The 19,622-nt window shown below is 37.9% G+C and overlaps 1 protein-coding gene across 3 annotated transcripts in view; it reads left to right on the forward strand.

The window, feature by feature from the left end:
* oxsm (3-oxoacyl-ACP synthase, mitochondrial) overlaps positions 1 to 19,622 on the forward strand; it is a 35,329-nt gene continuing 15,707 nt past the window's right edge. The window contains exons 1-2 of one of the 3 annotated variants that reach the window (XM_069914008.1): positions 1 to 409; positions 9,143 to 10,210. In XM_069914008.1, coding sequence (XP_069770109.1) covers positions 9,213 to 10,210 — 998 coding nt within the window. In that variant the 5' untranslated portion in view covers positions 1 to 409; positions 9,143 to 9,212. Of the gene's footprint in view, positions 410 to 949; positions 2,434 to 9,142; positions 10,211 to 19,622 lie in introns of those variants that run through there. The other 2 variants (XM_069914009.1, XM_069914010.1) reach the window with 2 other exon arrangements.

Genomic DNA, 19,622 nt, shown 5'->3' on the forward strand with positions numbered 1-19,622 from the left:
ACTCAGACGCATCGAGGAAAAGCGCCTCCGGGTTCTCGCTCAGGGCCGCCACTGCGGCTGACGCCATGGGGCTCTGACCAGGTCTCGCCTCGCCTCTCCTCTCCTCGCCTCTCCGCTTTGCCACCGCTTCCTCAAGCCGCCACCTCAATGGATGACTCTGTTCGACCGCTCGAAACCTCCTCGGTGATTCTTGGGATTCGGGCACCGCCCATTCTGTGCCGTCATCGGGAGGGAGACAGCGAGGACGTCATCAAACCGCATCGGATGACCACTGGAAGGGAGCTGGGTTCTGGTATGAGTACCTGACCAGTGAACTGTAGTAGAGCTGCTGCTTCTTCGGTCGTCTTATTGTCATTTTACTCTCACGACATTTGAGGAATCATCTAGATAAGTACCAGAATCACTAAGGGTACGGACCTAATGCGGGTGCATAGGATTAGTACTGAATAGCTAGGAAGTTTGCAGACGTTGTGATTGTAGTAAATACACAAAAGTGCTGGAGAAACCCAGTGGGTCTCGCAGAGTCCATGGGAGTCAAAGATATATAACCAACGTTGTGGGTCTGGGTGCTTCGCAAAAGGGGACAATTGCCCTGCTGACATGGTCTCGTGCACTGCCAAACTGAGATGATCTGCAAACTGGAGGAACAACATCTCATATTTTGTCTGGGCACCTTCCATCGACCTCCAGTTTCATGTCTCTTTCTTGATCCCTACGTCTCCTTTCCTCCAGCTCTGCATCGTTTCTCTCTCTCGCTCCATCTCCTTTCCTACAGCTCTACGTGCACAGTTACCCCTTCCCCCAATCAATTCTTAAATTTGTACTCCTGCCCTCCATGTCACCTGCAACCCATTTTTCCTTCTTTCCTCCACCTTTTTATTCAAGTGCCTGTCTGCTTTTTGCTCATTGCACATACTTTGGCAAAGGGCTCAGGCCTGAAAAGTTGGTTTTCTATCTTTGTCTCGTATGGATGTTGCAGAACCTGCTGAGTTTCTCCAGTACTTTTATGTATTTGGTTTAGCTAGGTATAGTGGAAGCCATGGATATGGTCAGTTGTAGAGCTAGTTTCATGCTGTATAACTCCATAACAGCATGTTTTGAATGATTACAGGATTTGGCATATCCGGAATACCCAGGTGGCAGGAGTTGTAGTCATTGTGAGGCCTGGAGTTTTGGTCATCTGAATGTTATCAGCCACATCTCAGATACTAGACAGGAAGGAAGTGTAAATATTGAACTGGGCCGAAGAACTGAAATATTGATGTTTGTTCTTTGTCCTTTCATGTAAAAAGACAGGTGAATTTAGTAAGCTCCTGACCGCTTGTTAGAAAGGAGTTCCCTTCTTTGGCCTATTATCAATGGTAACCTCCCCTTTCAGCTATTCAAACTCTGCCAAGAACTTTCAGCATATCTGCCTAAATAATAGCATAAATAATATGTAATGCTTAGTGAGGTCTGAAAAGAATGGGGCCTGGTTCATTCTGGGACTCAGCAAAATTGGAAAGGAAAAATATGATAAATATGAAATATGTTCAAATCTCTTAAGTAAGGCCAGTTTCCACCACTCATGCAATCCATTTTATAATTTGTTGTACTAACTTTGCTTATTACTTGCCCTGATGGATCTGTTATCAGGTGTATTATTTTGCCATTTTAAGATATTGCTAACTGAAGGATCGCACAACCAGACGGGCTGAGTTCAGTGAGCAAAACTGATTTTTTGCAGGCTGCCTGACTGGTCTTATACTCCCAGCCTGGCTGAGAACCGCACTGGGGGCCCCGACGTCACCGGGGCGTCACATGGGTCGTCAAGCGTGGGCTTCTGAGCCCGGTGCCGAGGTCAGGAGGAAACCTCCAATGGCACCATTTTGGCCGGCTGCCCCGCCGTGTGCATAGCGTACCGCCACAATATTTATATTTCAGTCCCTTGCAGAGCTACAGCCTTTTTCAGAGATTTGAATATTTTTCATAGGTGGTACTTCCCTCAAAATATTTTCACTAATAATGAGACTTCTCCATAGATTAAGTCATATCTTTCTGTCTTACCTCCCATGTGTCAGTGATTTGTATCCTTAAAAAGAGATCTTGCCAAAGCAGAAAATAATGTTGTATTTAGAATTGTGGCATTTAATTCAGTAATAATTTTTCAAAACTTAGTTCAAGGAATAGGTAAGACATGAATATCAAAGAAAGTCACAAATGAAATACAGGATCAAAATTAGCTCTGCAACTCAATGAGTCTGTGTTGACCTTGAACCACCTATTGACATAAATCCTACATTTTACTGCTTATGTATACACTGAACAATTGACAGTGGCCAATGAGCCTGCCAACCTGCACATTTTCAGAATGTGGAAGGAGATCTGAGCACTTGGGGTAAATCCAGGCAATCACAAGGAGAACATCTAAACTCCACGCTGACAGCATTGAAGGTCAGGATCTCTGGCACTGTGATGCAGCAACTTTAATAACCTCACCAATGAGCCTTCTTGAAATGATTTTTGTTTAAAAATCAAACTGTCAAATAAAATTGCACAGTTTGTTTAATGACAATTGCATTTTACATTTTTAATGGGAAGTTAATATCAGAGAAAATAAAATTCCTATATTTTCAGCCTATATGCAAGAATAGAATAGGGGCACTAAATTAATTTTAACTGGCTATTTTGCTTCTAAGATTGAACATGTCATTCTCAGATTGATTTTGTACCTGTCTGAGAGGAGATTGAAGAGGTGTTTAAGATAATGAGAGGATAGATAGAGTTGATGTGGAAAGGCTTTTCCTATTGAGAGATGGATACAAGAGGTCATGGGTTGAGAGTTGACGGGCAAAGGTTTAGGAGTAACATGCACTATAAAGGTAAGTTTTAGTCGATAAGATTTTCGGAGATCCAAGTTAATGACCATGAGTCAGAAAGCAGGATGGAGATCAAGAATCTGGTTGTGTGGTGCCAGGACAACAATCTTGCTTTCAATTTCAATAAGATTCCACCTGCATTGATTTCGCCCATCGTTATTGAATGGGACCAATGCCTGAAGAGGGCGCACAAAATCAGTGAACCGGTGTGGACTCGAAAGGCCAACATGGCCTGTTTCCGCTCCGTAAATGGTTATATGGTTATATGAGGGGGAACTTCTTTACTCAGAGAGTGGTTTCTGTGTGGAATGGGCTTCCGGGAAATGTGGTGGAGGCAGGGTCAATTTTGTCATTTAAGGAAGAGTTGGATAAGTATATGGATGGGAGGGAGATGGAGGGATATGGGCAGAGTGCTGGTAAGTGGGATTAGAGGAGGGTACTTGGATCAGTGCGGTTCATAATTTGGTTCATTCCAAATTATGGAATCATCCAGTTATGGAATGAGATAAAATAATAAATCCATTGAAAGTTGAAGAACATGTGGAGGAGATTGTGAATCCTGGATGGTATGTTGTCTCCTTGGTGCCAGGGTGCAGGATATCTCAGATTGTTCACGACATTCTTAGGTGGGAGAGTGTTCAGTCAGATGTCGTGGTCCAATTACATAGGTAGAAAGGGTGAGGAGGTCCTGAAAAGAGAGTTCAGGGAGTTAGGTGCTGGGCTGAAGAAGAGGACCTCCAGGGTAGTGATCTCAGGATTGCTTCCCATGCCATGTGCTGGAAAGATTAGTAATAGGAGGATAAGGCATGGAGACATGATGTAGGAGGGAGGGCTTCAAGTTTCTATGTCACTGCGCTGTGTTTCAGGGAAGGTGGGATCTGTACCAACAGGACAAATTTCATCTAAACTGGAAGAGGATTAATATCTTTGCGGGAAGGTTTATAGTCTTGTTCTAATGAGTTTAAACTAGATTTGGAGGGGGAGGGGAGCCAGATGTTAGAGCATTTAGTGGGAAGGAGGAGGATAAAGGATATGCAAGGACTGCATGTATAGACAGAAATCAAACATTTGTATGTGATAGAAATTTTCTCAGATGTGTTTATTTTAATGCAAGGAGTATTCTTGTAAGTTGTAAGGAGTAAGGTTTACAAATTTAGGGCATGGATTGACACGTGGGATTATGATATTGTTGCTAATAGTGAGACTTGGTTGCAGGATGGATAAGGCTGGCATCTTAATATTCCAGGGTTCTGTTGCTTTAGACATGATGGAGGGGGAAGGAGTGGGGTTGCTAGTCAATGTAAATATCTCAGTTGTGCAAAGTCAAGACAGCCATGAGAACTTGTCTACAGAGGTCATATGGGTGGAGTTGACAGGGTCGTTTTATAGACTGCCTAATAGTCAGAGTGAATTGGTGGAGCAAATCTGTAAAGAGATAACAGATCGATGTAGGAAGCAGAACATTATTTTAACTTCCCAAATATTGAATGGGAATCCCATACTGTAAAGCGGATGGATGGCTTGAAGTTTGTGGAATGTGTTCAATACATAGAGGTACCAACAAGAAAGGATGCAGTACTTGATCTCCTATTAGGCAATCAGGCAGGTCAGGTGACCGATGTATGTGTAAGTGAACATTTTGGGTCCAGTGACCATAATGTCATTAACTTAAAGTTTTTTTCATGAAAAAGAATAAGTATGGTCCTCTTGTTGAGATTTTAAATTGGAGAAAGGCAAGTTTTGTGGAAATGAGAAAGGATTTAGGAGGAGTGGATTGGAATATGTTGTTTTATGGCAAGGGTGTGTGAGGAAAATGGGTGGCCTTTAAGGGCAAAATTTTGAGAGTGCAGAATTTGCATATTCCAGTTAGAATTAAAGGCAAAGTTATTAGGCATAGGGCACCCTGGATTTCAAGGGATATTGCTGATCTGGTTAAGAACAAGAAGGAGATGTATAACAAGTATAGGCAATAAGGAGCTTATGACGCACTTGTAGAGTTCAAGAAAATACTCAAGAAAGAAATTAGGAAGGCAAAAAGACATGAGGTTGCTCTGGCAGATAATATAAAGGTGAACCTGAAGGGGTTCTATAAGTATATTAAAAGTAAAAGGATAGAAAGGGACAAAATTGGTCCCCTAGAGTGGCCAACTATGTATGGGTCCTCAAGAAATGGGGGAGATCTTAAATTCTTTTACTGCATCAGTATTTACTCAGGGAATTTGTCCAGCATTAACTGTAGATCACTATGTTTGTATGCCAAGTGCACACAGTCACTTCTTGAGTGACTGTGTAGAGGCAGTTTGTCCATGTGTTCAAGCGGCAAAGTTGTCCAGTCAGTACCCAATGTACACTCCCTCCTCCAGACCTTGGACAGCTCGTAACAACATGCAAGTGAAGAACAGATTGAACAAGACTGGGGCTAGTACTCAACTCTGCTTTGCCCCATTAGAAATAGCAAATGCAGCTGATATATCACCACTGCAGAGGACCTGTCCAGTCATTCCGTCACGAAGCAGCTGAATCATTTTTACGAATTTCCTTGGGCATCCGTATCATCTCAGGATGATCCAGAGAGCCTCTGCAGATAGTGATCTACAGTTAATGCTGAACAAATTTTCAAATGCTGCTACACTCTTTGGCCTGACCATCAGCCTGAATAAGAGTGAAATACCCCATCAGTCTGTGCCAAACACCAACACCTTAGAACCAAAAATCACTGCTGATGACACATAGCTCATGGTTTCAAATACTTGGGGAGCATCATCTCAAGTGGTGGGTCTTTGGACAAAGAAGCTGATTCCAGGATCAGCAAGGCCAGCCAAGCTCTGGGGAGGCTGAGCTGTGGTTGTCCCTTCTCTCCTATATGGTTGTGAGACCTGGATCTGTACCAAGTCACATCAAACAGCTGGAGAAATTCCACATACGTGCCATCCGTTCCATCTTTTACATCCATTGGCAAGACCATGTCTCCAACCTGGAGGTCTTGGGTCACGTGAAGCCCACCAGCATTGAGTCCCTGATCATCAGAGCCCAAATCTGGTGGGTGGGACACATCAAAATGGACGACCACCGTATGTCTCACTAGCTGCTCTATAGTGAACTGAAGGAGGCATCAAGGTTGTCCATGCAAGCACTATAAAGATGCTGTGAAGGAAACTCTATACATCCAGCCAAGAGAATTAGAGGCTACAGCTGCTGACAGATCCCGTTGGTGAGCCTGTGCTATGAAGCCTGCACCAATTTTGAAGGCAGACATTGCCAAAAACTGATGGAAAACCGTGAACGGCATCACAGAACAGCAGCCATGGTTATTACAAAAATGGTCTTCAAGTGGCCCCATTGTGCTAGACTTTGTGCTTCCAGACTGGGACTGCAAAGTCACCTTCATGTCCACAGATGAGCTGCACAACAATGCATCTTCTTCAAATTGAAGGACAACCAATATTTATTCAGGAAAATAGCATAGTGGATAAGGAAGGAAGAGTCATGGAACAGATGGAGATTAAAGAGAAAGAGGTGTGTGCTGCCTTACAGCAAGTAAAGGTAGATAAATCAGCTGGGCCAGATATGATATTCCCTCGGACCTTGAGGGAGACTAGTGTGCAATTTCAGAGGCACTGGCTGATGTATTCAGAGGATTGGAAGGAACCTCATGTTGTCTCATTGTTTAAAAAAGGCTCCAAAAATAGGCCAGTGAGCCCGACTTAAGTAGTAGGTAAATTATTAGAAGTTCTAAGAGACAGGATATATTTGGTATTTGGACAGTCCTAGGCTGATTAAGGAAAGTCTGCATGACTTTGTGTATGGTAGGTCGTGTTCAACAGATCTTGTGGAGCTTTTTGAGGAGATTACCAGGAAAAGCTGTGGATGTTGTGTACATGGACTTTAATAAAGCCTTTGACAAGGTCCCACACAGGAGGTTAGTTCAGAAGGTTATGACACTAGTTATTCAAGGAGAGGTGGTAAACTGGATTTGAAATTAGCTGTGTAGGAGAAGGCAGAGGATGGTACTGGATGGTTGCTTCTCAGTTTGGAGGCTTGTGACCAGTGGTGTGGCTCAGGGATCTGTGTTAGGATCATTGTTGTTTGTTGTATATGTCAATGATCTGGATGATAATGTTGCTAATTGGATCAGCGTTTGCTGATGAAACAAAGATGGGAGGTGTTGCGGACAGAGAGGAGGATTATCAAAGCTTGCAGAGGGATCTGGATCCGCTAGGAAAATGGGCCAGAAAGTGGCAGATGGAGTTTAATGCAGACAGGTATGAGGTGATGCATTTTGGAAGGGCAAACCAAGGTAGGAGATGTACAGTAAATGATAAGGCACTGAGAAGCTCAAAGGAGCAGAGGGATCTAGGAGTGCAGATACAATGTTCCTTGAAGGTGGCTTCACATGTGTACAGGGTTGTAAAGAAAGCTTTTGGTATCTTAGTCTTTATAAATTAAATTATTGAGCATAGGAGTTGGGATGTTGTATTGAAATTGTTTAAGACATTGGTGAGGCCAAATTTGGAATATTGTGTGCAGTTCTAGGTGCCTAACTACAGGAAGGATATCAAAAAGATTGAAAGAGTATAGAGAAGATTTACTAGGATGTTGCCAGGTCTACAGGGAAAGATTAAACAGGTTTGGAGTTTTTCCTTGGAGCAAAGATGAGAGGAGATTTGATCAAGTTTACAAGATCATAAAAGGTATAAGCAGAGTGGATGAGAATAATCTTTTTTCACTGAGATTGGGGATGGAAATACGTGAGTCATAGTTTTAAGCTGAAGGGGGGGTGAGGTTTAAGGAGAACATTATAGGAGGAAGTTTTTCACTCAGACGGTGGTGGGAGTATTGAATGAGCTACCATCTGATGTGGTGAATGTTCTGAGAGTAAATTGGATAGGCACATGGATGTGAGAGGACTGGAGGATTATGGTATGGGAGCAGGTCAGTGGTACTAGGGAGGTGATGGTCGGCACAGACTAGATGAGCCGAATGGCCTTTTTTCTGTGCTGTAGTGTTCTATGTATTTTGTACTATATTGCATTATTAATATTGATGGCTTATGTAACCTTGCTCAATAATAACTTACTTTAAAAATTATGGAATAGACTTTTTATAAATTTTTTTAAAGTATATAAATATATAATGCCCAGATACCATTTTCATGACAAGTTATTCAATTACTTGTGGTGACGCACATGTTTGCAACCGGCCCCGCTTGTCACGCACGGTCAGCGGGGCAAGCGCGGAAAGGATGGCATCACAAGACTGTCTCTTGCAGTCCAGACCGGAAGGTCATGTACACGCTTGCATTATTGGGACACAAGCACTTGGACGTTTGTGATACTCAAATTCACAGCCTGTTGTCTCAGTTTCTTCACTGTGCTCGCTCATAACCTCTACATGCCAAACATTAATACAACAGTTGTCATTCATTTGTAAATAGTTCATGAGTACTAACATCAATTTCATCTAATATCTGCAGTAAAAGGATGTTCCTAAACTATGAATTGATGATAAAACATGTTTATACTCAAACAGTAATTTTATTTACTTAATTTCAATACTCACAAAAATACCATCTTAAAATACGATTGTCTGTGATGCCTGCCAGTCTCAGAAGACCTCCAGTGAGCCAGCATGAACAAATGGGCACAGACATCTTCTCAGAATTGCAGGCAGTTGGCTCAGATCAATCCTTCGACATCCCTTGTCTCGAGCCATGAGGCCGGCCTGCCAAACTTGGCTGGGAAATTGGCAAACCTCATGAAGCCTTTGGAATAAAGAAGGCTATCATTACCTTCTTTATGGTCAGGAATATTCACAAAGTTATCAAGATCCCTCCCAAAATGGCAACTGGACAGATCAATCTGAAATGTATACTTAAATCCAAATTCATGAATCATGCAACACACATTTAAAAGAAAAAAATGCTTCACTCCTTATCTGTCTCAACTTTTTTTAAAAATAGTAAGTAGAAAATCTCAGGGACCAGATATCTGTTTAGCTTTTTTTTTGCTCTGAACGGTGAAGGATGTATCTTAGCATATTTAGAACTGAAAGAAAATAAATTTGGCAAAGTAAATGCAGAACAGGAATAAAATTTCATTAAGTATGTTAGATTGTCTCTAATTGTACTCACTTTTAAATTATGTTTTAAAATTAAGCAAGTGATATTATCCATTCATTAGTAGGGGTTAATTCATGGGATTATATGCTCTGTATTATAGAAAAAATATGTTACAATACCTGAAAGTCACTTTTCATAAAGATTGTTTTCTGTCTTGTCCTTGCAGGTGTTGTAAAGAATTTTCTTGTATTTCTACCCCAATAAAGAAGGGAAAAATATACACTTTACTTCTCGTAATGAAGATCAGTAATATGTTGCTACAAAGGAAACTACTTCTCACAAAGATTTCGAAGTATCAATTCTTCAAACTCAAATGTACAAATACAGAGTTGAATACAAGAAATGCCACTAGCATGGCCTTTGCAAAACATCAGAGGCGTGTTGTCATTACTGGAATTGGTATAGTGTCTCCACTTGGAGTTGGCACTCAACTCACATGGAGTCGACTCTTGAAAGGAGAGAGTGGTGTTATATTTTTAGATGCACCAAAATATAAAGACTTGCCTTGTAAAGTGGCTGCCTGCGTACCACGAGGTAGTGGAGAGGGAGAGTTTAATGAAGAAAATTTTGTTTCAAAATCTGAGGCAAAGTCCATGTCGGATGCTACAATAATGGCAATAGCAGCAACTGAACTTGCACTTAGAGATTCCAACTGGAGTCCACAATCTGAGAAAGACCAAGTATCCACTGGCGTAGCAATTGGTATGGGCATGGTCCCTCTTGATGAAATTAGTAATACTGCTGCCTTGTATGCCGACAAAGGTTATAAAAAAGTGAATCCATTTTTTGTTCCCAAGATTCTGCCGAACATGGCAGCTGGACAGATCAGTATTAAATATGGACTTAAAGGCCCAAATCATTCAGTATCGACTGCATGCACAACAGGAGCGCACGCAATTGGGGATGCTTCAAGATTTATTCTACATGGAGATGCAGAGGTGATGGTGACTGGTGGCACAGAAGCTTGTATTAACCCATTATCTATTGCAGGCTTTGCAAAGGCACGTGCCCTGTGCACCACCTGTAACTCCACCCCTAAATTGGCTTCACGTCCATTCCATCCTGAGAGAAAAGGATTTGTAATGGGAGAGGGAGCATCAGTACTGCTTCTGGAGGAACATAAACATGCTACAATGAGAGGAGCACGGATCTATGCAGAAATACTAGGTTATGGACTCTCAGGAGATGCCAGTCATGTAACTGCTCCCAGCACTGGAGGCGATGGAGCTTACAGGTAAATGTTAGTGTTTGCGTATAAATCAATGATATTGACAAAATAACAAACAAATGGAAATTGATTCTTAAACTTAAGAAAAAAAATTCCAGTATCGATAGAACAAAGCATATCTTAATTTACTTAATTCCTTTAAATCAGCCCTTTAAATCAGCCCTCCTAAGCATGGGATAGGACAAGCAAGTAAATTTGTGCAGATATTCTGCATTTTTACTGTTAGATCCAGAAACACCACAAATATTGCATAAACTGTCCCGTTCTGAGCTATTATGATGAGGAAAACCTTCACAGAAATTCAATCATTCTAACTCTAGAAAAGGTAAGTGTGTCATTCAATTCCTTAGAATAGAATATTGAATGATGAAAAAGGACTAGAAAAATATTTTTAGTCTGTGTTTATTATACACCTTTCAGAAATTCATTAGGTATTAAGATTAGTAGAAGAACTAAGTCAAGGTTCAAAGTTGTGCCAATAAGTTGTCTGCTTAAGAAATAATAAACTAATAGAAATAAACGTAAAAACATAGAAAATAGGAGCCAAGGGTAGGCCATTCAATCTGGTGTGACAGAGGCTGAGGGAAGACCACAGAGACTGCTTGAATGGCAGAATTCTTCCAGCATTTCTAATTGTTTTGTTATTTTGAACTCTTGATTTCTGGTCCAGTGCCTAAAGCACTGCACTACAACTTGCACTCACCACCACTCCATCCAATATAATCCACTCCACTCCATTCAATTATCTCTTCTGCCCCTTGTATGCCATTATCAATCTCTGCTTTCTTTTCATTCCTTTCAGAATTCTGGAGGAATCATTTTTTCTGCGGCAACATTATAGTCCCTGATCATCACATCAACCCTCCCCTTTGTAGCCACCTTCCCATCACCCAGGATCTAATGCACTATTTCCAAATGAAATAGCAATTTTTACTACTTCATTTTGAAATAGTGTATTTGTTGTTCCTTATCCTGCCTTTTCAAAATTGAAGACCTTAAATACAGATTAGGTGAGCACTCTGTCACTTCTGATAATAACTTCATTCATATGACAAATATGACCCTCAGCTTCTGGTGATGCCATTTTAGTTCTTTATTTACACCTCTCCATATTTTTTGCTTCCTGTTTTGTTCTAAAGAAACTCAGCATATTTATAGGAATAGCACCTCACCGTTTGAGTTGGCATTTTATGATTCTCTTTTCATTTTATCTCCATTTTTTGTGTCACTTCATCTCTCGTCCATCTTGTCACAAATATTTCCATTGAGCCTTTCTGTGAAAGGAAGAATACAGAGCACACTTGACTAGTCTCTGTACAAGAGAGACTGCATTCCTAGGACATTAATTTTCATTTCATGTTATTTGAACGAATTACTGTTTTGAACATATACTGTGAGAAAATGGATGTATGAATTAATAATGCCTTCATATCAAGTTTCTGTTCTAGTATTTCAATGGACTTAATCTTATCATGACCTCAATTAAAGAAGGTGAGAGAATTTAAATACATTACACATTTATCTAGCTGCCTTCGCAGAGCATAAATCCATGGGACTTTGCACTTGAAAAGGAATTACTTTATCCTTATTGCAAGTGAATTTCCACAATGGTGTGCAGTAACTGATGAGAAAGATGGAAATCCTTTTTCTGGAGATGAGATTGCGTCAAGGTTACCCCAGAGACCTTATAAAGTAGAGTGCATTCTGACCATCCCCCTCACACCCCCCCCCCCCAAACTAATAAGGAATAAACCTATTGCATTGTGGGGGAGAAACAATTGAAATAATTTAGAGTTTCTGCAGTTCTTTCAAGTGTGGTAACTGCAAAAGGAATTAACCTTTATTATTTATTTTTATGACTTTCAATGCTATTCATGACCAGATCATGAGATAGCTTTTTGGATGTAATTACATGATGCAGTACCTTGTCTTTTCTGGGAATGCATTCAACATATTCAATTTGAGCAGAAAAGGCTCCATTGGTCTTTCTTTCCAAGAGTTCTGTCTCTTTATTAATATAAATCAGGTAAGTAAGCAGAGTGTTCTAAGATTAGCAAAGTTGAAAACAGCTGAAAATATTCATTTGAGAGGCAAATCCATGTTTAATATTTGGAAATAACTAATTGCATAATTTGAGTTTTAGTGTCCCTGTGTCTATACAAAATGATTCTGAGTGAATATGTAACACGTCAAATAAATTTTATTCTTGAAGTGTTCAAATCTAATTTAATGATTCTTATTACAGCTGATGTTAAATGGTAACTATACAAGACTCTCTTGAGCTTTTAATAATTGGAGACATTTTTAAATTAGTTTCTGTGTGCTAAAATTGGTCTGTTTATATGTATGAGTCTGCAGATTCTCAGTTTACATAAAGATGAATGTCCTCTGTCAAAGTGGAATGGGAATTAGATACAAAATTCAATCAGAGCCACATCTTGATAAAGAAAAAGTGCAGTGGGACAGATGCCTGCCTTTTGTATTGCAACAAATAATATGGAAATACAATTAATGCTTCAAGAAAACCTATCAACCATTTCTTTACCTTTGATTGAAATTTGTATCTGTGAAGTGCATTCATTTATAGCTATAGTGGTTGTAGAGGCATTAGTAAAGATCTTCTAAGAATCAACAGGTTCTGGCATGGTTCAGGAGGAAAAATGCAAAGTTCACTCTGCTATTTAAAAAGGGATAGCAAATAGGAAAGTTATAGGCCTGTTAGCCTAACTTTGGTGGTTGGAAAGTTGTTGCTTGTCAAGGATGAAGTTATGAAGTACCTGGAGGTGACAAAACAGGCCAAAGTCAGCATGATTTCCGTAAAGGAAATTCTTGCCTGACAAAGAACTGTCATTTTTTTGAGGAAACTACAAGCAGTCTCGACAAAGGAGCTGCAGTGAATGTTGTATATTTGGACTTTCAAGAGGCCGCACATGAGGCTTCTTAAAAAGCTGAGAACCCATGGAATTAGAGGAAAGATATTAACATGGCTAGAGCATTGAATGATCGGTAAGTAATAGAGAGTGAGAATAAAGGAATCATATTCTGGCTAACATTTACCAGTGCTTTTCCACATGGATCGGTGTTGGGGCCACTTCTTTTTATGTTGTAAGTTAATGATTTAGATTGTACAATAAATGACTGTGGCCAAGTTTGCAGATGATATAAAGATAGGTGGAGGGGCAGGTAGTGAGGAGGAAACAGGGTGCTGAGGGACTTGGATAGATCAGGTGAATGGGCAAAGAAGTAGCAATGAAATACAAAGTTGGAAAGTATATGGTCATGCACTTTGGTAGAAGGAATAAAAAAGCAGACTATTATTTGATGGGGAGAAATTCAAAATTTGGAAGTGCAACGGGACTTGGGAGTCGTTGTGCAGGATACCCTAAAGACTAGCCTTCAGGTGGTGAAGAAGGTAAATGTAATGTTGGCATTCATATTTAGAGGAATAGGATTTAATAACAGGGATGTGATGTCGAGGCTTTATAAAACACTGGTAAGATCTCACGGGGTACGGGGTACAGTTTTGGTCTCTTTATTTAAGCAAGGATGTGCTTGCATTGGAGAGGTTTCAGAGAAGATCCACAAGAATGATTCCTGGAATAAAGGGATTAGAATATGTGGAATATTTGAAGGTTCTTGGACTGTGTTCCTTGGAGTTCAGAAGAATAAAGTGAGTCCTCTGAGAAATATTTCCAATGTTGGATGACCTAGACAGAGTTAATGTGGCAAAGTTGTTTCCCATCATAGGACAAGAGGGCGCAACTACAGAATTAAAGGACGCCCATTTAAAACACAGGTGGAGGAATTTATTTAGTGAGAGAGTGGTGAACCTCTGGAATTTGCAGCTTGGAGGCCAAGTTGTTGGGTGTATTTGAGGTAAAGATTGATAGGTATGTGAAAAGTCAGGGTATCAAAGGTTTTTTTTAAACTTTATTTAAGATTTTATAACATGAATAAAATAGAAGATTACATTTAAAAAAAAAATAAGATAATAAAATTACAGTACCACATCGGTAAACTAAATAAACTACCCCCCCCCCAATGATTATTACACAACATTAATAACCTAACTTAAAATTAGTCTAACCCCCCCAAAATAAAGAGTGGAGTTAATAAAATGATCAATATTATATATATGAAAAAAACCCACTTACAAAAAAAAGATAAAACATAACAAGTAAAGATACTAACAAAAAAAAGTTATCAATACTAAAATAACACACTTAAAAACATATTTAGAGCAAACTTAAATGCATATATTTAACAAACGGAGTCCACTTTGACCTATAAAAAGACATCCTATCCTGAATTGAAAAAGATATCCTTTCCATAGTCAAATAGGATTTCATCTCCAAATGCCACCTATCTAAAGTTAATATATTTCTATCTTTCCAAGTAAGTGCTATACATTTCTTGGCCACAGCTAAAGCTAAATAGATAAAGGAAATCTGATAATCCTTTAAACCTAAATCAATTAGTGACTGCATATTCCCTAATAAAAATATATTAGGATCTAATACAAGACAGATATTATATAAACTATTAAGTATAAATTGAATACCTTTCCAAAAATGTTGCAATCGATCACAAAGCCAGACAGTGTGCAAAAAAGTATTAGCCGTCTGGTCACAACGAAAACAGCAATCCGACTTACTAAGGCCAAACTTTTTTAGTTTCTCCGGTGCTAAATATAACTGATGTATAAAATTATAATTAATCATCGCTAATCTAGCATTAATTAATTTCCGAATACTATTCTGACAAATTTCCATCCAGGCTTCTTCAGCTATTGTAAAACCTAAATCTTTTTCCCATTTCAATTTATCTTTATCCCAATCTTTTTTACTTTCGGTTTCTTGTAAAATACAATACAAATCAGATATATATCCTTTATTTGGTATTGAAAGTACATATTCCTCAAAATTAGAATCAGGCAGTAAGATCATATGACGACCACATATCTGTTTTACAAAAGATCTTAATTGATAATACACAAATACAGAATTTCCACTAATACCAAATTTTCTTTGTAATTCATCAAAGGAACAAAAACATCCCTCATAAAAACAATCAGATAAGTTTTTTATTCCCTTCCTTTCCCATTGTTTCAAGATGATATTGGAGACTGTAAAAGGAACAAGTTGATTATTATATAATGGCAATCGTCCAGACCATTTATTTTGAGCCCCAATTTGTTAAGTTTACTTGTCCATAAATTCAATAAATTCAGAAATTTTCCCTTCCATAAGAAGTCTCTAATTGCTTTATATAAATCCTTAAAAATCTTTTGTTTAAAAAAATAAGGAATTGATTGAAACAAATATTGTATTCGAGGAAAGATATTCATTTTTATAGTATTAATCCTCCCTAATAAACCCAAAGGTAAATCCTTCCACCTAATCAAATCTTATTTAATCCTTTTTATTAAAGGAAGATAATTAATTGAATATAAGTCTTGAAACTCCGCATTAACATTAATTCCTAAATATTTAATTTGTGTAGTCCACTTCAAATTGGTAATACTTTTATATATTGAATAATCATCTTTACAAATTGATAGAATTTCACTTTTAGCCCAATTTACTTTATAACCAGATAATTGACCATAGTTTTCCAAACATTTTTGAATTGCTGGTAAAGAAATACCCGGATCCAGCAAATATAATAAAACATCATCAGCAAATAAATTAATCTTATATTCCCCATTCAAAACTCTCATACCTTTAACATTTTCGTTTTGGCGTACTAATTGTGCCAAAGGTTCAATAACTATAGCAAATAAAGCAGGCGACAATGGGCATCCTTGTCTAGTAGACCTTGTTAAATTAAAAGATTCTGAAATCCGCCCATTGACAGCAATTCTAGCCTTCGGACTATTATATAAAGCCTTTATCAATCCAATAAATAAAGAACCAAAACCAAATTTCTCAAGTACTTTAAACAAAAACTTCCATTCAACTCTATCAAAAGCCTTCTCTGCATCCAGTGAAACCACTATTGGATAAATCATCTGAGATTTAGATTTGTTTATCAAAGTTATTAAACGCAAAATGTTATCTGACGCATATCTATTTTTTATAAATCCCATTTGATCACTATGTATTATTTTAGGCAAATATTGAGCTAATCGATTAGCCATAACTTTAGCTACAATTTTATAATCCACATTTAACAGTGATATTGGTCTATAAGAAGAAACCTGTAAAGGATCTTTATCTTTTTTTGGTATAACTGTAATTATTGCATTAGAGCAAGACTCAGGTAATTGAAAAGTATTATAAATTTGTTGTAATACATCCTTATAAATAGGAGATATATCAGCATAAAAAGTTTTATAAAACTCTATAGAAAACCCATCTTCACCAGGTGCCTTTCCATTTGGCATATCTCTTATCGCCATTTCTATTTCATTTTCTGTAAAGGATTTATCTAACTCTTGTCTGTCTTCTTGATTCAATTGTGGCAATTTAATATTTTTCAAAAAAGAATCTGACATCTTCAGTTACATCTTTACATTCCAAAGTATATAATTTTTTATAGAAATTAAAAAATTCCTCATTAATTTCCTTTTGGCTAAAAGTAATACCCGATTTCTTTCTAATTGCTGGTATAATCCTAGATAATTGTTCCTTTTTTAACTGCCATGACAAAACTTTATGAGCTTTCTCACCCCATTCATAAAACTTATGTTTAGTTCGGTACATTAAACATTCAAACCAATAAGTTTGTAATTCATTATATTTAAATTTTAAATTAGTTAACTGATTCTTTTGCATTTCAGTAGCACTTTTTTGAAATTCTGTTTCAGTAGCAGTTATCTTTTTCTCTAAATCTTCAATCTCTTTAAGTCTCTCTCTCTTTACTTTAGAAGCATAACTGATAATTTGACCTCGTAAAAAAGCTTTCATTGCATCCCATAAAACAAAATGACTAGAAACAGAATTAGTATTGTTACTAATAAAAACTTCAACTTGTTGTTTTAAATAACTAATAAATTCTGGTTTTTGTAATAACATAGTATTAAATCTCCATCTTGGAGCTCTCTGAACATCTTGTGAACTCTGATATTCTAATAATAATAAAGAATGGTCCGAAACCAATCTTGCCTTATAATCCACCGATACAACCTATCCTGCAAATGTGTTGAAATTAAAAAATAATCAATTCTAGAAAAAGAATTATGGCGCAAAAAATAAAAATAAAAATCTTTCTCTGTAGGATTAAATCTTCGCCAAATATCAACTAAATTCATATCTGACATCATATTAGTTACTTGAACTGCCATCTTAGATTTCTTAATTACTCTTGGATACTTGTCCAATAAAGGCTCCAATACCATGTTTAAATCTCTCCCAATCATCACATTAGAATTTGATTGTCCAAGTAATAAAGACATATCCACAACAAAAGCTGTATCCTCAACATTCGGAGCATAAACATCAAGCAAAGTCCAAGCTTCATTAAAAATTGTACAGTTCACTTTTAATAATCTTCCACCATTTTTCTCCATTCTGTAACTGAAATGGTAAATTCTTGTGCACCAAAATTGCCACTCCTTTTGCCTTTGAATTAAATGAAGAATTAAAAACTTGTCCAACCCATTCACGTTTGAGTTTCAAATGTTCCTTATCTGTTAAATGAGTTTCCTGCAAAAAAGCCACATCAACTTTTAATTTTTTTAAGTAAGCAAGTACTTTCTTACGCTTAATATGATTATTTAAACCCTGGACATTAAAAGAAGCAAACTTCAATTTAGACATTCCTTACAACAACTCAACAACCAAAAAAAAGAAAGAAAAAAAAGAAAAAGAGAAGGAGATAAAAAAGAAACCCCCCAAAAAGAAAGAGAAAAAAAAGGAAAAACCCCTCCCCTTATTCCCTCTTAAAACTACAATCAAAAACAAAAAAAAAGAGAAAAAAAAAAATTTATTTTAAAAAAAGTAATTAAAAAAAACTTCACTCCTTAACCCAAAAATTAAGAAAAAAAAACAGGCAAGAGGTCAACTACCTCCTCCTGTTTAAACCGCACAATGCGGTAACTCCCACAAAATACTGGGTGTGAGATAACTCACACGTAGCTCATGACTTCTGGAAAATAATGCCCACCCAGTTCCCTCTCCCAACTCCCATTTCGTATTAAACTATCATCCTTATCTGAAATCTTCTAAAAAAAAGTAAAAGATTTTGTTTTTTTAATCAACTTTGCAACTTCAACCACCATTGCTTCCATTTCTTCTTGAAATCTGATTCCCATCTTGTATCTCCACTCTCTTTGGAAACCGTGGAGGACTACGCCATTCCTGAAATTGCGTAATCGGTAAAGATTGAGCAAAGTCCATAGCTTCTTTAGGATTATCAAAAAACTTTGGCTGATATCTATCCTGAAAAATCTTCAATACCGCGGGATACCTAAATGTTGCCTTATATCCTTTTTTCCACAATAACTCTTTCACGGAATTAAATTCTCGTCATTGAAACATAATTTCTTGACTCCGATCCGGATAAAAAAAGACACGGTTGTTCTGAACCATCAAAGGAGATCTATTTTGCTGTGCGTTTCTAATAGCCACACATAAAATTGTCTCTCTATCACAGTAGTTTAAGCAACGATCCAGAACAGGTCTTGGATTCTGTCCTGAAGAAGATTTCCTTCTCAAAGTTCTATGAGCACGTTCCAATATTAAACCTTCGGGGAACTTGTCTTGTCTTCACACTCGTGGAATCCATTCAGTAAAAAATTTTCTTGGATCTGGCCCTTCTACGTCTTCTGGCAAACCAACAATTTTTACGTTGTTCCGTCTAGATTGATTCTCCAAATAATCAAACTTTTTTGCTAAATTTTTATTCTGAATCTGCAATGTTTCAATTGTTTTGTTTACATCTTGCAATTGATCTTGTACGTCAACTAAACCTTGATCACACATATCAAGTCTTTCATTAGTTTCAAGATTAAAAGCTCCATAGTCAGCCATCTGTTGAGTGTTAATATCCACCAATGTATTAAGCTTGGAATGGACCTGGGTCATAGAATTACCTAGCTGTTTCATTGAAGAATATAACTTAAATTCAAGAGTCTTGATAAGCATATCAGCAAAGGTAGATTCAGACATAGTAGGATCCTGCTGTTTCTGAGAGACCAAAGGATCTTCTGTCCCTTCCCTTGGTTTAGCAGCCTTTCTTGCAGTATGGCTCCGTGTAGAAACCCCTGCCACAGCCCCCTCAGCAATATCAGGGTTATCTTTAAGCCATATCTCATCAAAAGCCTTCATTATATCTAAACCTGGAGAAACCATCATAACTGGTGGTGCATTTCGCAGCGCCACCGCTATATCAATCGGAAGCCGGCTCTTTAACTCTCCAGCTGGTGGCGTCCCAGCTGATTCAGCTGTCAAACTCTCAGCAACAGCGCTCACAGCGG

The sequence above is a fragment of the Narcine bancroftii genome, chromosome 1 (assembly GCF_036971445.1).
Source record: "Narcine bancroftii isolate sNarBan1 chromosome 1, sNarBan1.hap1, whole genome shotgun sequence".
NCBI lineage: Eukaryota > Metazoa > Chordata > Chondrichthyes > Torpediniformes > Narcinidae > Narcine > Narcine bancroftii.